This window comes from Sinocyclocheilus grahami, unplaced genomic scaffold, assembly GCF_001515645.1.
Source record: "Sinocyclocheilus grahami isolate Dianchi unplaced genomic scaffold, SAMN03320097.WGS_v1.1 scaffold226.1, whole genome shotgun sequence".
NCBI classification, from domain to species: domain Eukaryota; kingdom Metazoa; phylum Chordata; class Actinopteri; order Cypriniformes; family Cyprinidae; genus Sinocyclocheilus; species Sinocyclocheilus grahami.
In genome coordinates, this window is record NW_015505405.1 from 208,443 (window position 1) to 227,549 (window position 19,107).

The 19,107-nt window shown below is 37.6% G+C and overlaps 1 protein-coding gene across 3 annotated transcripts in view; it reads right to left on the reverse strand.

The window, feature by feature from the left end:
* iqsec3a (IQ motif and Sec7 domain ArfGEF 3a) overlaps nucleotides 1–19,107 on the reverse strand; it is a 146,983-nt gene that overhangs the window by 49,636 nt on the left and 78,240 nt on the right. For all 3 annotated transcript variants that reach the window (XM_016287898.1, XM_016287900.1, XM_016287899.1), the window contains one exon: nucleotides 11,141–12,360. In XM_016287898.1, coding sequence (XP_016143384.1) covers nucleotides 11,141–12,360 — 1,220 coding nt within the window. The remainder of the gene's footprint in view (nucleotides 1–11,140; nucleotides 12,361–19,107) is intronic.

The window sequence follows — 19,107 nt, forward strand, 5'->3', positions numbered from 1 at the left end:
CACTCGATATCAACTGTTTTTTACACGGAAGCTTTGCTTTTAGTGAGCTAATAAAATATTTCAACTCAAAAGCTAAACATCTGATCATCAGATCTTAAAAGATGAAAATTCATAACGAACGATAAACATTTAGCATTTATTGTGTGGAATGTATTCAAATCTGGTAACACTTTATTTTAAGGTGTTCTTGTTACACATTACATGTACTTATTATTATAATAACACTAAAGTATGCATAATTACATGCAAGTAACCCTAAGACAAACCCTAATCCTAACCCTAACCATATAGAAAGTACATGTAGTTAAGTAATATTACTCAGTACTCAAATATATAATTACACTGTAACAGGGACACCTTAAAATAAAATGTAACCCAAAATTCATATATATCAAATAAAAAAAAACACTACAACACAATAAGATGTAGAATTAATCAAATGTTATTCTACTTGATTGGAGCGTAAACAAACAGTAAGTCCACAAAGAGAATGCTTGAGATGTAAGAAGACAAGTTTTTGAAGAAGAAAAAAAAAACTTCTTATTGTGGATTCTTATTGTGCTCCAATAAAGCTGCAATTATGCACCTAGGGTGAAAATATAATTCAGTTGTGTGTATTAAGGATGCATAATCTCCTAACCAAATGCTTAACAAAACAAAGGAGTCTCCCATTTTATAAAAAAAAAAAGTCATAAAAAGACGTCCACCATATGTTATTATTACGAATGACAATATTTACAATAAATGCAAAACAAGGTAGATGCTATTTTGCAAAAGAAGATGCTGAAGCGATTGATAGAATAAATGTAAATATAAACAAATGTAATCTTGTTTACATTAAGTGCAAATCGTGATAAATGCAATTTACATAAAATACTGTATTTGTAGAAGTAATATGCTGTTTGTACTAAGGGTAAACTGTCTGAGCAACGATGGCTTGGAGCAAAAATTGCCTTTGGCAACAAGGTTGGCTGTTTGCACTTAGTGTGAAAAGACACTGCGATTAAATAAACCAGTGAAGGTGTGAACAGTATGTTTTAAGGGATTGTATTTTCTTAAAGTACACAGGGCCAAAAGTTGAAAAAAATACCTATCTTCACATCCAGATAGACAGAAAGAGCTTTTGCGACAAGTAACTACATAAAGTTCACCTGACACTCAACTAACATCTGTGCTCTGATTCTATTCTGGTATTGTAAGGCAAAAGGGGGCAGGTGAACTGCAGGTATAAGCCCTGCATAAAACATGACACTTACATGACAGATAGAGGCACCTTACGGTCATGGCCAGTCTCCTATACTTACACATAAACAGAATCTAACATCTGTGTTGAATCCCACACACAATCTCCTCGCTTTCTTTTCTCCTCTCACCTGCTGTTTTCCTCTCTTTTGGGGAAAAGATACATTCCCATTCTGTTCACGAGGCAGGTGAAAACTCAATTTAGAGCGTTATACTCACTCTGCTTACCAACCGTCCTTCGTTCACACATCAGTGTCCTCTATATGTCCTTTACATGCTCTTTCCAACAAATACAGGCTCATAAAGCCCCCCACAATCCTCCTCCTTTCTTAATTATCTGTTTAGGGAAAGCACATTCTGGTCCCCAAATCTCTCTGTTAATCCAAACTCAGATTTCGGCATCTTGTCTCACACACACACACACACACACCTGCTTTGGATTCAGTCTGAGCTGTCACAGGTATTAGGCTACCCTGCAGAAAATGAACTGCTGGAACTAATGACAACCCCTCTCTTTTTTCCACTCGCTCTCTTGGAGCAAAACCTCCATTTGATTAAAAATTGCCTTATCCTTATCTGTTGGGGTGTTTGAGGCGATGAAGTCTGAGTAAAGGAGAGACTGGTTTATTTTTATTTTGCTTTCTTTGATAATGTTAAAAGTAGGGCTGTCGATTAATTAGCAGATTTAATCTAATTAATTGAATCAGCTGCTAGTTTAATCAAAGAAATCACTGTATTTGATGAGAAAAGCCCCCAAATTAAGATAAATCAAAGAAAAACCAGCCCAATCTCACGCCAATTCGTACATATTTTACGAGGTGGCTAATTTGTACGAATGCGTACGACCTCACTCGTACAAATTCATATACGATTTTTGCTAAATCGTGCGTATTTTACGAGTTGCACAATTCGTATGAATTTGTACGAATGACCTACACCTAACCCCACCCCTAAGCCTATCCATCACTGGGGTTTTAGACAAATCATACAAAATCATACGAGTGAGGACGTATGAATTCATACGAATTAGCCACCTTGTAAAATACATACGAATTGGTTTGTGATATAGCATTGGAAAAACTAATTTTTGAAGTACTGTGTATGGATGTTTTAGAAATCCAAGCATGTTTAGATATGTTAATGTTGTTATGACGAGTGGAGGCGGGGCCGAGAGCCGTGGGAACGGAGCGAGGCCGGTGGAGTAATTGATAATGAGCGACACCTGCACCACTCACCGGTCTCGAGTCCCACGGAGGAGCTCCGGAAGGATAAAAGGAGGAGTGATGACAGTGAAAGGAGAGAGAAATCCAGGCCTGGTCCTCTCTCGTCCAACACTGTCGTCACTCCTCCTTTTATCCCTCCGGAGCTCCTCCGTGGGACTCGAGACCGGTGAGTGGCGCAGGTGTCGTGCATTAGCATTTACTCCACCGGCCTTGCTCCGTTCCCACGGCTCTCGGCCCCACCCCCACTCGTCACAGTTGTGTTAATACATAAATTAATAAATATGTTAATGTTTTAAAGCTTCTGAGTAAGATATAATGACACGTTTCAGTGTTTCTGCAGGCTGAATGCAACTGTAGTGTTTTGTTTGTGAACTAATCAGTTTTTTATTCATTCATGAACGACTGTCTCTATATTCACTCAAATTGGTTAAGTGAATGATCAAATGACTCACTTGTTGTCAACTACTGACCTAAGATGTAACCTCTAGAAAGGGTCACCTATATATATATATATATATATATATATATATATATATATATATATATATACACACACACAAAAAAAATTTGTATTTGTTTTTAAGTTGAATTATATTTAGAGTTCAAGGAAATTCAAGAGCTTGTGGATTATATTTACTTTATTAAATATATCTGGTATTTTGTTCAGAATGATTCATTAGTGTTGTTCTCAAAGATAAAATGTTTTAAAATAGTTTTTTTTTATGGTCCAATCAACTCCTAATGACTATGAGAATCATGAGACCAGCAATAGAAGAGCTTGAAATCAATGATGGAGTTAAAACATCATACGTTTGCTTTAGACTCTCACTATAAACATTTACACGAAAAGCCATTACCTCTTCAGAGCCGAGCGGAAAAAATCAATACTTATATCCTCTTATAGATACAATGAAAGACCGGACATTTAATATACTGTATGTGATCATTCGGTGTAAATCAAACTGCTGTAATTTGATCTGTAATGTGAGCTCATTTTCTTGTAAAACCTTGTGCATGCAGCTTTTTTTAAATTGTTGCTTTGATTGTTGCTCGCCCTGTAATATGAAATAATTGAGTTAAATCCAAGGCAGAGAGTTGTCTTTGTTACCTGAAATGCTACATTTATTTATTTATGTTGCATATCACAGTATGAACATTTGTGAATGTCTCTTAATTAGTCTTTATAATTTCAGACATGGCTAACTTTGTTCAAGTCGGTATGCATCAGCCGTCAGTGATCATGTGCTCAAGTGGTTCAAGACGGGTCATTTTGAAATATGAAAAATACAATTCACAAAATTTGTCTCAAAAAGGTGAAATTGCCAAAAATCATGCAGTGCATCCAGTTTTCGTCTTCAGATACAACCAGCAGCCCAGAATCCGTTTCTTGTGTTTATTGAAGATCCGGATCGATTTGCTGTTGTTGTTGGAGCAGCTGTTTGATCCTATTGGCTAATCATCTGTGTGATGGGGGTCTTTAGAGTCACATGATCAAATCGATGAAACTGCTATCAGGACTAAAGACAGGGTCCGTCTGAGGGGGTCTTGCTTGCAAAACAAACACAAACATGTCGGCTTTATGAAGTGAATCAAGTCCTAAAGAGATTCCTGAAGAATAAAGAGTCATCTGGCAAAAATCATAATCATAATTATTTTGGTCACTACTGAGATTTGATTCGTTTACAGGATTGCTCATTGACTTTGGAAACATCATGCATTTATTAAAAGTAAAAATAAATAAATATACAAATAGTAAATACATATTAAAAAAACAGCTAAATAAAATGAATAAATATGATATATTGATGTATAATTAATATATTGAATAAAATGCATAATATTATATAAAATGATATCATTCAAATTATTTAAATAAAATAAAGAATATAATTTTAAATATAATTAAGCAGAAATAAATAATGATAAACAATAGCTAAATAAAATATGATATGTTGATATACTGTGTAATATGTCATCTTTAATAAAATGTGTAATTATATAAATTAATTCAATCATTTAAATAAATAATAAATATATTTGTAAATATTTTATTAATATATACATTAGTTAATAATATAAAAAATAGCTAAATAAAATATAAATAAATATGATATACTGATCATGTTGTCATATTAAAATATATAATATTATATAATATAATATAATACATACAATTTGAATACAGTAAATAAATATAATTCAACTGAAAAACCCAAAAAGAAAAAAAGCTGATGTAAAAAAAGCTAAATAAAATTATATATATATATATATAAAAATTGCCTTATCCTTATCTGTTGGGGTGTTTGAGGCGATGAAGTCTGAGTAAAGGAGAGACTGGTTTATTTTTATTTTGCTTTCTTTGATAATGTTAAAAGTAGGGCTGTCGATTAATTAGCAGATTTAATCTAATTAATTGAATCAGCTGCTAGTTTAATCAAAGAAATCACTGTATTTGATGAGAAAAGCCCCCAAATTAAGATAAATCAAAGAAAAACCAGCCCAATCTCACGCCAATTCGTACATATTTTACGAGGTGGCTAATTTGTACGAATGCGTACGACCTCACTCGTACAAATTCATATACGATTTTTGCTAAATCGTGCGTATTTTACGAGTTGCACAATTCGTATGAATTTGTACGAATGACCTACACCTAACCCCACCCCTAAGCCTATCCATCACTGGGGTTTTAGACAAATCATACAAAATCATACGAGTGAGGACGTATGAATTCATACGAATTAGCCACCTTGTAAAATACATACGAATTGGTTTGTGATATAGCATTGGAAAAACTAATTTTTGAAGTACTGTGTATGGATGTTTTAGAAATCCAAGCATGTTTAGATATGTTAATGTTGTTATGACGAGTGGAGGCGGGGCCGAGAGCCGTGGGAACGGAGCGAGGCCGGTGGAGTAATTGATAATGAGCGACACCTGCACCACTCACCGGTCTCGAGTCCCACGGAGGAGCTCCGGAAGGATAAAAGGAGGAGTGATGACAGTGAAAGGAGAGAGAAATCCAGGCCTGGTCCTCTCTCGTCCAACACTGTCGTCCCTCCTCCTTTTATCCCTCCGGAGCTCCTCCGTGGGACTCGAGACCGGTGAGTGGCGCAGGTGTCGTGCATTAGCATTTACTCCACCGGCCTTGCTCCGTTCCCACGGCTCTCGGCCCCACCCCCACTCGTCACAGTTGTGTTAATACATAAATTAATAAATATGTTAATGTTTTAAAGCTTCTGAGTAAGATATAATGACACGTTTCAGTGTTTCTGCAGGCTGAATGCAACTGTAGTGTTTTGTTTGTGAACTAATCAGTTTTTTATTCATTCATGAACGACTGTCTCTATATTCACTCAAATTGGTTAAGTGAATGATCAAATGACTCACTTGTTGTCAACTACTGACCTAAGATGTAACCTCTAGAAAGGGTCACCTATATATATATATATATATATATATATATATATATATATATATATATATACACACACACAAAAAAAATTTGTATTTGTTTTTAAGTTGAATTATATTTAGAGTTCAAGGAAATTCAAGAGCTTGTGGATTATATTTACTTTATTAAATATATCTGGTATTTTGTTCAGAATGATTCATTAGTGTTGTTCTCAAAGATAAAATGTTTTAAAATAGTTTTTTTTTATGGTCCAATCAACTCCTAATGACTATGAGAATCATGAGACCAGCAATAGAAGAGCTTGAAATCAATGATGGAGTTAAAACATCATACGTTTGCTTTAGACTCTCACTATAAACATTTACACGAAAAGTAGGAATAATACAAGACCAATTTGTTATATGTGCACTCTAGATGCAATGTTGAATCTGGCTTTCAATTAATTTAGACATACTTCTGATTTAAGCCTCACCCAAGCTTGATTCTTGCCGAATTAAGGTAGAAACAGATAACTTTTTCAAATAACATAATGGCTTCACTGCACACCCCTAGTAAATTGTATAATAGAATATACAAATGGCTTTAGAAATCTAAATATTTTTTGTTCAATTTCCATTTAATTGAAAATAAACACTAGTCTACAACAAACTCTCTCACAAATTAAGTTTGTCAGTCTTTCTGGAGCGGATCACATAATATGCTCTTGCATTCAATTGTTTGTCAATGTACAAATGTGTTACATGATGGTCTTTTTAGCGTCTCACAGCGCCTCATTTTTAAGAAAAGTAAAAGTCCACCAATTATTGCATTTACTGCAAGTAAATAAATGTAATGATGCCAAATGAGATTAATATGAATTTGTGTAAACTAAATGAACACTTAATTTCACACAATATTAATTTAAACTTGAATTAAAAAATAACTGAAACCATAAAACACAGAAAAAAATGTTCCAAAGGAGAAAGAAAGTCATATGGATTTTGAACAACATGAGGCTGATTTAACGATAACAGTATTTTCATTTTTGGGTGAACTAATCCTTGAATTACAGATGAAGCTGAGTCATTTGAGGGATTTAACCATATGTTCAAAATTCGCACTGTGTACTTTCCTTTATTTAAAGGAAATCTGATGAGTGGGTGGAAAATAAACAGCCTCCCACTCAGCTTGGCAGCCGGTATCGCCCTCCCAGCTGATTCATAATCAAGTGCACACATACATTCACTCAGCCCTATAAAACAGATGAATCCCTTCTGTTACATTCTACTGTGAATATTGTCGCCATCAGCACAGGGCAAAGAAGGTTTCACTTGGTGAAGGTGGAAAATAAATGAGTAGATTATGCACCTTCCCTTTCGCAAGATGGATAAAGAGCTGCTGTGCTTAAGCGCAAGCCTATTTGTCCGTTATGTAAGTTACCAAGTCAGGAACATGCTGTTAGATGCTTTCTGCAAATGTGATTTTGAAGCTTTTTTTTTGTCTTTTTGTTAACAGTCGCTCGTGACTCTTGACTTTTCTACTTTTATTTGTCTCTGCTGTCACACACACATGATTAATTTCAGTACAAAAAGCATTCATTAAGAGGTAGGAACAATGCGTTTCACCTTGGACACTGTAACAGCAATGAAAGGGAAATTAAACAGAAGCTAGCACATGGAGATCTTGGATAGTTTAATATACTACAGAAAACCACTGCTTCCGTCTGAATAAGATTTTAACTTTTTAAAGCCACATTCCCCCAATGGCTTTTTTATAGCTGATTAAGAACTTTTAATTAGGCCCTCTAACTTCAGAATATTTCTCTCATTTTAAAGGAACTACAAATGGCACTGAAGTGCCATTGCATAGGGTAGTAAATGTAGAAGTAAGGGTAAAAGTCATTTATTTCTTCAATTATAGGAGTGGGATATTTAATTTTCTTTTAAAAGAGACTGTACAATAGGAAGCAGAGAAAAGGATCTACTTTATATGAAGTGTCTTTAACCACTCTGCACTAACATTTACATAATTTGATGCATTGTGCTTATTGTGTGCATCCATGTTTTTACCTTGTGATTATATTTAATAAAAATACAAAAAATACATTTATTGATTGATTGATTCATTCATTCATTCATTTATTTTCATTCATACATATGCAGTAGTTAAATACGCCTAATAGGCATAAAGTGGAACCAAAACAACTAATCTATGGAGAATAATTATCAAAATTGTTGGATACAATATATTGGCAATACTTGTGACTGGATTTTAGTTCATTAATGTTTACTGTGTATATCAGCCTTGAGAAAACAGAAATCGAATTGATTCATTGCCCTAGTTGAAAAACAAGAATATTTGGGCTCGAAATATACTTAAGTGCCCATACTGTTGCAATTCAAAATGTGTCAAAACACAATTCAATATGCTGCATTTTTAGCAAGGGATGCCATTTTGTGTAATAGCGAATTGTTCATCTACAATTAGTTTTGTCTTTCAGGATAATTACTGTCATGGAGAAGCAATAGTTTCAGAATAATCTTGCCGAATCGCACTTCTTTAAAATGTCAGCATGTTGTAGCTATGTGAATGCCAACATAATGCCGATTTAATAGAACAGACGATTGAAACTCTATTAACCTATTAACCCCTTAAGTGCTGAAATTTGTTGCCACCAACTATATACATTTACAATGTGTTAATCAGCATAAGCATCAGCATCAGCATTTGCAGAAAGTTTCTGACCTTAATCTGTTATGTTTATGATACATAGTCCAGCACAGTCCTGATTCAACCTTTCCCATCATGCACCTCTGTTATGTTTCACGTATAGAGAGCTCTTATCAAACTCTGCCTCAGTCACTCTTGGCTGAACATAGAGAATAGACATACGGGAGCAGAGTTTTAATTGGCGGTGATGTGACACTGCAGAAATAAAGCCAACAGGATTTGTAAAGTGGAGTTGCATTTCTCCAGCTTTCAAAAACAGATGTCCTTGTTGGAAAGATGCACCTGGATGATAGGATAGTTACAGGAGTGGACAGTTCTTTAGAATGCAAATATAACTAATTTATAAGAAGCAAATAGAAAAAGAAAGAGATATCTTGATGGAATATGCAAATTAGTGCATGGTAAACAATGTGCAATTAATAAACACAGCTAAAAAAAATTAAAACAAAACAAACGTCTCTAGGTTACGTATGTAACCAGCTCACTGAGCCCCGAAGCACCGAGGTGGCAGGGGTATCATTGAACCTCCCTGAGGGCACTGAGGCGAGAGAGAGAGCCGCGGATCCCTCCGCTAAATCCACCCGCGATCCCCACGACAACAGTCTGCTCTGTGCCTCGGCAACAGCGGGACTGCTGCCAGCGGGATCGCGAGCCTGGCCGCTGTCATCAAACGCAGCCAGGCGAGAGCGGAGCATACGCAGCGAGAGCTCGCAGTGATGACAATCAGCTGCTCGAAGCTGACCGTGCATGCTTCGCTCCTAAACAAACGACACACAAATCGTGTGTATCCCCCGCCGCCAGATATCGTGGGCAGGGAGAAACACAGCGTTTGTAATGCCGTTCACTCGCCATAGACTTTCTCATTGTTATATATATATGAGTGCTTGTGCGGACAGACAACAGTAAATAGACAGACACATACACAGAGCGCTACTGAAGGGCAGAAGCTGGTTTGCGCCCGGCCGGATGTGCTTTTATGCTTTCTGGTGCTTACGTCACCCTGCTCGTGACGTCTCGCTGCTCCATTGGACGGATTTGACACGTGCTTCAGAACGCGGTCATGCAAGGGCGTTCCCAAAGCGACTCGACGCAGCTCGAGTTCCTGAAGGGGAACCAAAATTATTTAACTAAAATTAATTGAATATTCAAAAAGTGTTGAGGACAAATGTATGTTATAATATATAATATAATATACATAAATATTTGTGTTTACGTAATAGTTACACAAGATTATTTCAAATCAGACACTTATTGTGATATAGGGGTGCAGCAAAATAACATTTGAATGCCTTCGGGGAGATTGCTATATTGCAGTCATGCATGAATTTTAGAAATGATGTTCCTTGCTAGTAAACCGACATGATCTTGATGTTATCTAATCCTTATAAAATCCATTATGTATGAATAAAGGAACAAACTGGTTCTGTATTAAAAATGAAATCTCAACAAAACATGTTTCAGATTAGACCTCTGTGAAATGAGCTTGAGGAAATTAGCCATTTGGATCAAAAAATGCATACACAGTGGAGAGAACTGCAATGTATAATTAGGCATAACATTCAGCAATGCAGTGATCTTACCCTGCTATAAAGATCTTACTTCAAAATAAATATCAAAATAATAATATTCAACATATAGTAGCTGCAAGCAGTAATTACACGTTATAACTCTGAATAGTTGGTAGTCACCATTTATGTGGTATTCTTGGGACATTATGACAAGGATACCTATTGATTTCCCTTATCTGGCACACCTGATTCAAATCATCAGCTCATTAGAGACTGTAAGACCTGAAATGGTTGTGTCAGTAAATGGAAACAGTAAACAGAGACATACAAATGTGAGCCTTTAGGACAGGTTTAGAAAGCACTGCTGTTTAGTGTCCAAATGCAAACCATTATTGAAATGGTATTTATGGCAAGCTCATTATCTGAAGAGTGATGCTGAAGAGCAAATGTGGAAGCAAAAACTGTACAATACATTTTGAGGGGCTATAGAATCCCCATCCAGAAATGGTGGAAACATAGAAAACGAACAGATATAATATGTTCCCCCTTTCATTTTCCTCATATATCTCTCTTCCTTATGCACACAACCCAGATAAACCTAATAGTCTCTTTATTGTAGTGTGCTATTAATTAGACAACTAGTCCAACTTTTAAAATGTCTTTATGTTTGCAATGGAGCAAGATGAGATTAGGGAAAAGGGAGTGAGACAGCACTTTAAATAAAAGCAGTGCTATTAATAGGGTCAGACAAACCCAAGGTGACAGGCATCAGGGAGGGGGTGTTAGCCACAGCTGGAGACAGAACAAGATGACAGGAGTGAGACAGGGAAGTGAGACAGAGAGAGACTAGAATTTGGTGAAGTTTTGAAGAGCAGCCCTCATGCAGCTATAATAATGGCAGGTGAGGACAGCTTGATAAAATGAGAGAGAAAAGGGTTTTAAAGCTTAAAATATCTGGCATTAGTCACTTCAAGCAAGTGTGATGTAAAGAGTTCTGCAACCATAACAATCAACTGGAGATAAGAGGTTCTCTGGGTACTCACATGTTGAAGAGGTTCAGGCCAATACGATATAGGCGTTTTCGCATGACGTCAGTGGAGAGGGTAGGAGATTTGCAACTGGTTGGGTTTTCGCAGTGGTATCGGGGCAAGCTAAGAATCATGGCCTGTAAAGCCTCTTTGGACGAGACCTCAGAAGCCGATTGAGCTGATGTGGATGTACTGCTGCTACTCATCTGCTCTGAGCTGTTGTCCGCTGTGTCTGACTCAATTCGCTTAGCTTCCAAAACCTCTACAATTGGGGTGACTGGCGTCTCTGCAACCTCTGGTGGAGACAAGGTTTCAGAGGTTATTGCTGTCTCTACCGGAATTGCTGGTTCTGGAACTTCCTGTTTCTCCAAGACCAGAGGTGGAAGATCCTCCCCAAGCTCCTCCTCACTTGGTGGAGGAGCTGGGAAATCGCCATCTGGTATTTCCTCAGCATCCTGGTCTAGGGGTGGAGGAGCTGGATCCTGTGGAGATGGTGGTGGTTGTCCTTGTTGAGGTTGTTCCTTTGCATCACTGACCGGAGGTTGCTGTGGGCTCTCAGTAATTATGGCCCCCTGCTGGACACAATTACCGAGAGAAACAGAGGTGGAGGACTCCATAACGGAAGAGGACATGTGAAAGTTCTTATTGTCAATTTGAACTGTCACATCCCGGAAGGCCATCATCAGCTTGCTGGCACTCCGGGCCACGTTCTCAGAATTGTCTACTTGGCCTGTTCCGCTATGGAATGTGGCAGGGTCCATGGGACCACCTTCTCGAACTGTTCCTGCCAACCCAGATTTGCCACCAGCTGTACTAAAGGCCTCTGAGCTAAACTGGTAGGTGCCACCTTCTTGGAGTGAACACATGGTCTTCATGCTCCAGTTACTAAGTGCATCATCAATGGATTTGGCAAGAGACTGGACTTGCTCATTGAAGGAATCTTCGAGGTCAGTGAGGGAGCCACCTACCGTCGTGGGCAAGGATGGGGACCGGACAAGGGGGATACTTGCCAGATTGCAGCCTTCAGCCAGCGCCCGTTCAGCTGAGATACCCTCTGTATTTTGCACCCGCACTTTTCGCAGGGAGATACGGCGTGGCAAACGACTTTCGAGGAGGGAGTTTCGGATCTTCTCAAAGTTTTTGCTGAGCTGATACTGGCGAAAAGCCGTCTGGATCTTGCAAGCAGCACGGCGTGAGATGAGGTGGCCCCCATATTTGTGCTCTAACATTTCGATCTGCGAAGAAAGAGATATGAAACAAGGTCAGATAAGGCAACATTATGACAAGCACAGACAAATATCCACAGTAAGAGATGACAGCATGAAATTAAATCAATAACAAGACTTACTACAGATTGCTAAATATCATGACATGCTGAGACAAACCAATTGTCAAGTCCCCGACTGCCTTTCATGCAGAGACACTTAATAAAATTTGCCAATAAATGCCAATACATTGTATACAACAGTGAAAGCAATTACCCCACAGTAAAAAAAGAAACACTGAAGTACATGTATTAAACTGTGCATTAACAGTTGTGTTAATTAGACTGCATTTATGGTTTAGGCGTTAAAAAAAAACAGTTTCACTCACTCCAAACATTCTTTTTTAATAAACTTTTGATTAAATAATTTGTGGACATAGGAGGTGAAAATATAGTCAAGACAGCCAAACTGTGATAGGACCTTGCAAAACAAGAATAACCCGTATTGTAGTGCATGAGAACTTTGTCTAGACATTTACACAGCCAAAACTTTGATATTGCTACACACACACCCTTTAGATTTTTTCATAGCTTGTGTCTTTACAAAAAGGACAGTCTCTGGGAACTGTTTGGCTCAAAATCCAAAGGTAAATCACCCTCAACTAACACTTTCAGAAATTATTAGATTTTGAGTACCCAATGGTCAGTAAGAACAGATTTGCCTGTGCGTGCCATCTTCTATCCATCCATCTTTTTTGCCGAATCGTTTGTTCTAAATAGGGTTGTAGGGATGCTGGAACCTATCCCATCCTCTCGGGCCATAGGGTGGCCATCACAGTGCCTGTTAAACTGAAATGACAGAGTGCGGCATGCAACATGCTATTTACACAGTACACATTTCCTGCTATTAGAGGCACATTAGGCACTGTCATCTTTTCCAATCATTTGGTTCTCTATGCCACTATTCATTGTCTAATAGACTATGCTATCTAAAGCAGTTGCAAGATGGCAAATGACATATAATATTTTTTTTTATTAGATTGATATATATATATATATACTTTCCTGCTTGTTCCAGCCCTTCCAGCCTATTATACCTTTAAAAACTACAAGATAATGTCAAAAATTGAGTTTGGAACTTTGCATATGGCTGCTAATGTACAGTAGATGCACATTTGTTCATCACAGCCAGATGAAGGCATTACTGTATGGTCTCTAGACAATTTATGAGGAATTCTGATTTGATACGTTTCCATCTGTAGCCCCGACATTACCTTCCAAACTGACAAGAGTAATAATTTGTTCTGTCAGTTATGGATTCTTTCTAGAAAGTGAATGCAAGGCCCCCAGCTGATATCTGAAGCTGAATTTCACCTGCTAGTCTTCTATTGTGCTCCCATCAGCTGTCAGTGGTCTTGTCCTTTCCTGGGTGAGCTCAGATTAGAGGTCATTAAAGTCCTGCCGTTTCAAACATTGTGATAAGAGAGAGTGAGCTGATGCAATCAGTCATTGTTACGGATTCAAACTCCCTGAGAGAAGCTTGAATAACACCGAAAAGCCATCTTATCTTAGTAATCTACATTTTTCTCAGACTAGGTTAGAAAGGAGATATATGTCTGGGGAATATTACGTTTTGAATAGGGTCTGGGCTCTGAGCTACAGAGTTTCTTATCAGAAGAGGCTTGAGCTGGGAATGCTACTGCTAGTTCACAACCTGCCTTGAATATTCATTGTTTTACCCAGAATGTTCCATTGGTGCAGACATACACCATTGGACACTCTATTTAAAAGTAAATATGAGCCTTAAAAGAAAGAAACCGGCTGTAAGCCTCACACCTGGAACCTTATCAATAGCAAGGGATGAAATAGCAGTGGTGGCCTTGGACACAAGATGGAATTTCAAAAAGAATTCTAGAGTTGACAAGGATGTCTTTTTTTTATTCTCATACACTACATGTGCCTTGAAATATGAGAGTGGATAAATCAAGGATGTCGCCACTGTTTCACACAGCAGATCTATGTGACATTCAGCGCTATTTATTTTCTGGGCTTTTCGAAAGGTAAAAGAGATAAATGACAGTAAGGTTGAAACACAATGAGATGACCTACAGAGAAGATACGGAGACAAATTCGATTTCTGGGATCACAAAACCACTAAGATAGCTGTGATCTCTATAACCCTGAGGTGTGGTAAAAACACCAGGTACGCAACAGAGCAGGGGCATGAAAGAGGGTGAGAGCAAAAGACAAAGAAACATGAAGGCATGTAACGAATGCAGTCCTGCTGCAAATCCACCCATTAGCCAGCTGTCAGGTCTGTTTCCGATCACTTCACTAAGCGGCGCCGGGGAGAGAGATCATTCCGGAACCACTGCAGCCGTAAAGGAAGGGGGTATAGCAATGACACCACTCCCTATCAACTCAGCCCAGGCAAATCAGACTTGACAGCTGGATCAGCACTCTGTCCAAGCTCACTTCTTCACCACCCCAGCAAAAAATGACATATCATGCATATCCAAACAAGACAGGCTTACATAAACTACACAAGAAAGGTGATGGAGGTGAGTGTTAAACAGAAATCCTACCCCGTTGTCAAAAAACCTACTTAGTCTCAGCCCTCGGACCATTGGCTGAACGTCTAATGCATATGGCACATACAGTTGGAAACACTTCAGGAGTTTTGAAGTCATCATCCGATTGGTTGAATTCAACTGAATTTCCAGGATACATGTGTATCATGTTCTGTAACCTTCCCTCTGGAAACAAAGATGCCGTGGCGCCAAACCCCCTCATAGAGGAACAAAGCCGTTGTGTTTACAACTGTGATGATGAGTACTTATCAGCATCAACTAAACGCTAGATTTCTAAAGGGACATTTCCATGCCCCTAAACATGACACAGCACAAAACGAAACATGACTGGTTGCTTTATGGCCTCTTGGGTAGTCCTTAGCCATTCAAAGCGGCCAAGGTTCCCAGACCTTCTGCTGTTACTCTGAAGGTCTGGCTATGTGAGACTAAAAACCCCCTATATGATTCCCCAGACTAAAAGTTTATGGGGTTTTCTGATCAAGTTGATATTTAGGAGCAACACAGAGATGATTTTCAGTGAATGTGTATGTATGTCAAACAGCTGCCTGTTGTATTTGTACTGTCCAACTGTGACTGTGTAAAGATGTGAGTATACATTTTGCATGGGACATACTATTAAAAGGGCACCTGCTAGAAAACGTTGCTCTGTATATGCAATCTCATTGGCTCAATTGATCATAGCTGCTTTTTGTCACATCATATTTGGTGCTTGACATTAGTCTCTCATTTGCATTGATTTGTGTCTCAAGGATACATGTATATTTATGAGGCCATCAGCATAAGACAGGATAATCAAAGGTCTCATTGGGAGGTTAGGCACACCTTCATTAGCATAAAGAGGCAATCACACAGAAGAGGTGCTGTAGTAGTTATCTGTGGAGCCATCAGCCTCTGAGAGATCGTGTCTAGAGTCACTAAAGCCAGATTATCAGCACTCAGACACCCTCTGAGGGAGCTGACTTTGCTGACAGTGGATCACGGCTCATAGCATTTAGCTTAGCATTTCAGCCTTGTCAGTCAGGATAGTTCTTAAAGGATAGAAAGTATAGCGATATATGCACACCTGTGACTGCACATCATTGGAATTCCTAAAAGATGTTCCAGTGTTGCTTGGCAATTTAACAATTGACAATTACGGTTCATTAACGTTATGTTGGAACTACTGTAATTATGAGATTTTAACTTGCAAAAAGCATCCAAATCGCAAGTATATTTCGTGAACTCAGCTTAGAGCCATAATGGAATACTTACACTAAGTATAATTATGGATATTATTTATATCAAATCATACTACTGATTATTATACAACAGTTCGTTCTGATTCTCAAATCTGATTGGTTGAGAACCGTGAGATATTGTACTGGTATCGCTACAGGAACGCCCTTTCACAATTTTTTATCACTCCGCTTGTTCTAGCCGGGTCTATGTTTAATTTTATTATTCACTGAGCTAATCGTAGAGTATGTTAGTTAATATAAGAAGAAACGTCTAGCTTCGCGGTCTCTCTCTCTCTCATTTGGATGCACGTCTTGCCGCATTGTTTCTCTCTTATAACCTCATTATTTCTCACTAATAACCTAACTGAAGCAGCACATGCCCTTGATACGAATTCTAAAAGTGACGTATGTTTAACTGTCAACTTGAGCTTTGAATCCGTGGCGGAAGGAAGTAGTTCCTCAAAAAAGAGGGTTTTATTAGGCACTCCGTTGTTTCTTGTTTAATTACACACGGTCCGTCGAACTGTTCAACCTTCCGGCACTCGGCTTGCGGCCTCGTGCCTCTGGCCTAATCACAGCCATGCTGATATAGAGCCGGTATCGCTCTCGTACTCGAGTGATATTGCTCATATAAAATCAATAAGGATATGTCGATATTAAATTAATTAATAATATTCATTTTATCCAATAATCATTCACTGAAGACTACAATTTTTGCCATTGTGAGAGATAACAAAAATGTGACAAAAATAAATATTGTATACATATTTGTATTGTTTTTGTACCAAAATACTGATAATCACTTGTATTATTCTTATTTATTTCTGAAGGTTGAAATTTAGCATACAATGAAAATTCTACTTAAAAAGTTAAAATTAGACACATACCAAGAATGAGTAAAGATCCTGAAAAGGTTTGATTTGCCCATTTTTCTAATTATTCATCTCAGGCTGTAAAAATATATATATATAACCAAGAGCGGGAACACAGGATAAGATCTATTTTCACTGCTTTCAACATCCATGTCATGTCATCAAATTTGCTAATCCACTTTTTTTTCAAACATCAGCAGTTCAGAGATGAGAGTGTAAGTAAACACATCAAACTTTCCTGCGTGTCGCTGCTCGGAAAGTCTGTCAGAAAGTTTTGCAAAGGGGATTCGGATTAGTTCAATTTATAAAACGGTAGGCTGAGATATGGACCCATTTCTCATGAATACCCATTTTTCATTAGCCTGGGTTCTCTGAGTGATTATAGTAAGAGGAAGCTCGCCCTAATGCATCACATGTTACAGATTATCTGCAATACTAGGGGAAAATTGATAAACAGGGTTTGATTTGTACTCTACGACCGATGCCCTGGCTTTCGTGGAAGACTCTGGAGTACTCGTGAAAACCAATTACTCTGAGAGTGAACAGGAATTCTCTAGAAGAGGTTGTGAAGATGATCAGTCAGTAATGTCCTAATGCTGAGTGGCATTGGACATGAAATGAAGTTCTAGCGTGTGTAATATGTGTCAATGAACACCTGGAGTACAGCACTCCACTGGCTGGATTGACTTCTTCAACAGCCAGCTGTGTGTACTTGTAAATACATGACATGAAATGAATGCATTTACATTTAATGGTAATGCACATGGTCAATGCTAAACTAAACAACATGTTACTAAAATCGGCAGTTTTAGATGTGCCACTGTAATTTGATCAGCATTTTCAGTTTCTGCACAGGCCTAAGCGTCAAAATGCCAGCAGCCTCAGCTCCGGTCAGCTCTGGGAGTTGGGAATATTATGTGTGAACAAAGCTATAACAGTAACAGTTTGAGCATGTGCAAGTGTAGGACACTTCAAAGAAGGTCTGTTGCCAAAAAGATTGAACCAATCCGAGCTGATGCTGCTGTTCATGGGAGATTTCTCCCAAATGACATATTGGTGGTGGAGTGTGAATAGCAATGTGAATTAAGCACAGCTGTGACTTTCTGACTTCATACCAACAGTTGAATACTTAGTTGAACATGTTACCTTTTGTAATGTGGTATTAAATTCACCTTATAAATATAAATAAACATTTAATTTAATTTAATTTAAAACTTTAAAGGAAGGTTTTAACTTCAGACTTATTTTCAAATATATATTAAAAAAATACTATATATATATATATATATATGAAGAGTTTGGTTCCAAAACGCTATAAATCCATTTTGATTAATTTGCGTAAAAATGTGTTTTCTTTACCAAGAAAGTGGCAAGATGAAAATCACTATTTTCTGTTTCAAACTTTCACATAGCAATTTTAGGTTATAATAACATAAAAAATTCAAATCCAGATTTTGATTTTCAAAGATTTATTATATTTTATTTTTCTCCCCAAAATGCAATAAATCCATGACATATTTTTTTCTTCAAAATGCAATAAATCCATTGAATCAATATAAAAGTAATTTTTCATATTGAAACTGTTGAAAATACACAACATAGTAAGTTGATCCACATATGACAGCCTCTGAACTTGGTCAATACTAATCTTATATACAGGCACTGGACCAAAGATACATTCAATTAGTCATCGCTCCCAAAATGAATTCAACGGGTCATCTTGTTAATGCTATAAATTAATTACATATAAATAAATGTAATTACAATTACAAACAATAAAAGAAAATTGCATCAAATCACAAAGTACAAAATAGGATGCCGGGTGTATTCGAAGCGCCGCCATTACTGTCTAGAGTGCGTGGAATGGTGCGCTGTGATTGGTTGAGCGGATACATCGCATTCTGCAGAGAAGGGAGACTGGCGTTTGGCACGGTTTGGAAAAAAAAGGGAGAAAACATGACAGAATAACTTGGCAGATATCGCATTTTGCATAAAATAAAAAATTTACTTTTCAGTACCGACCAGATACAATACTGATTTTGGTGGAAACTCAATTTTTTGGAACCGAACTCTTCATATATATATATATATATATATA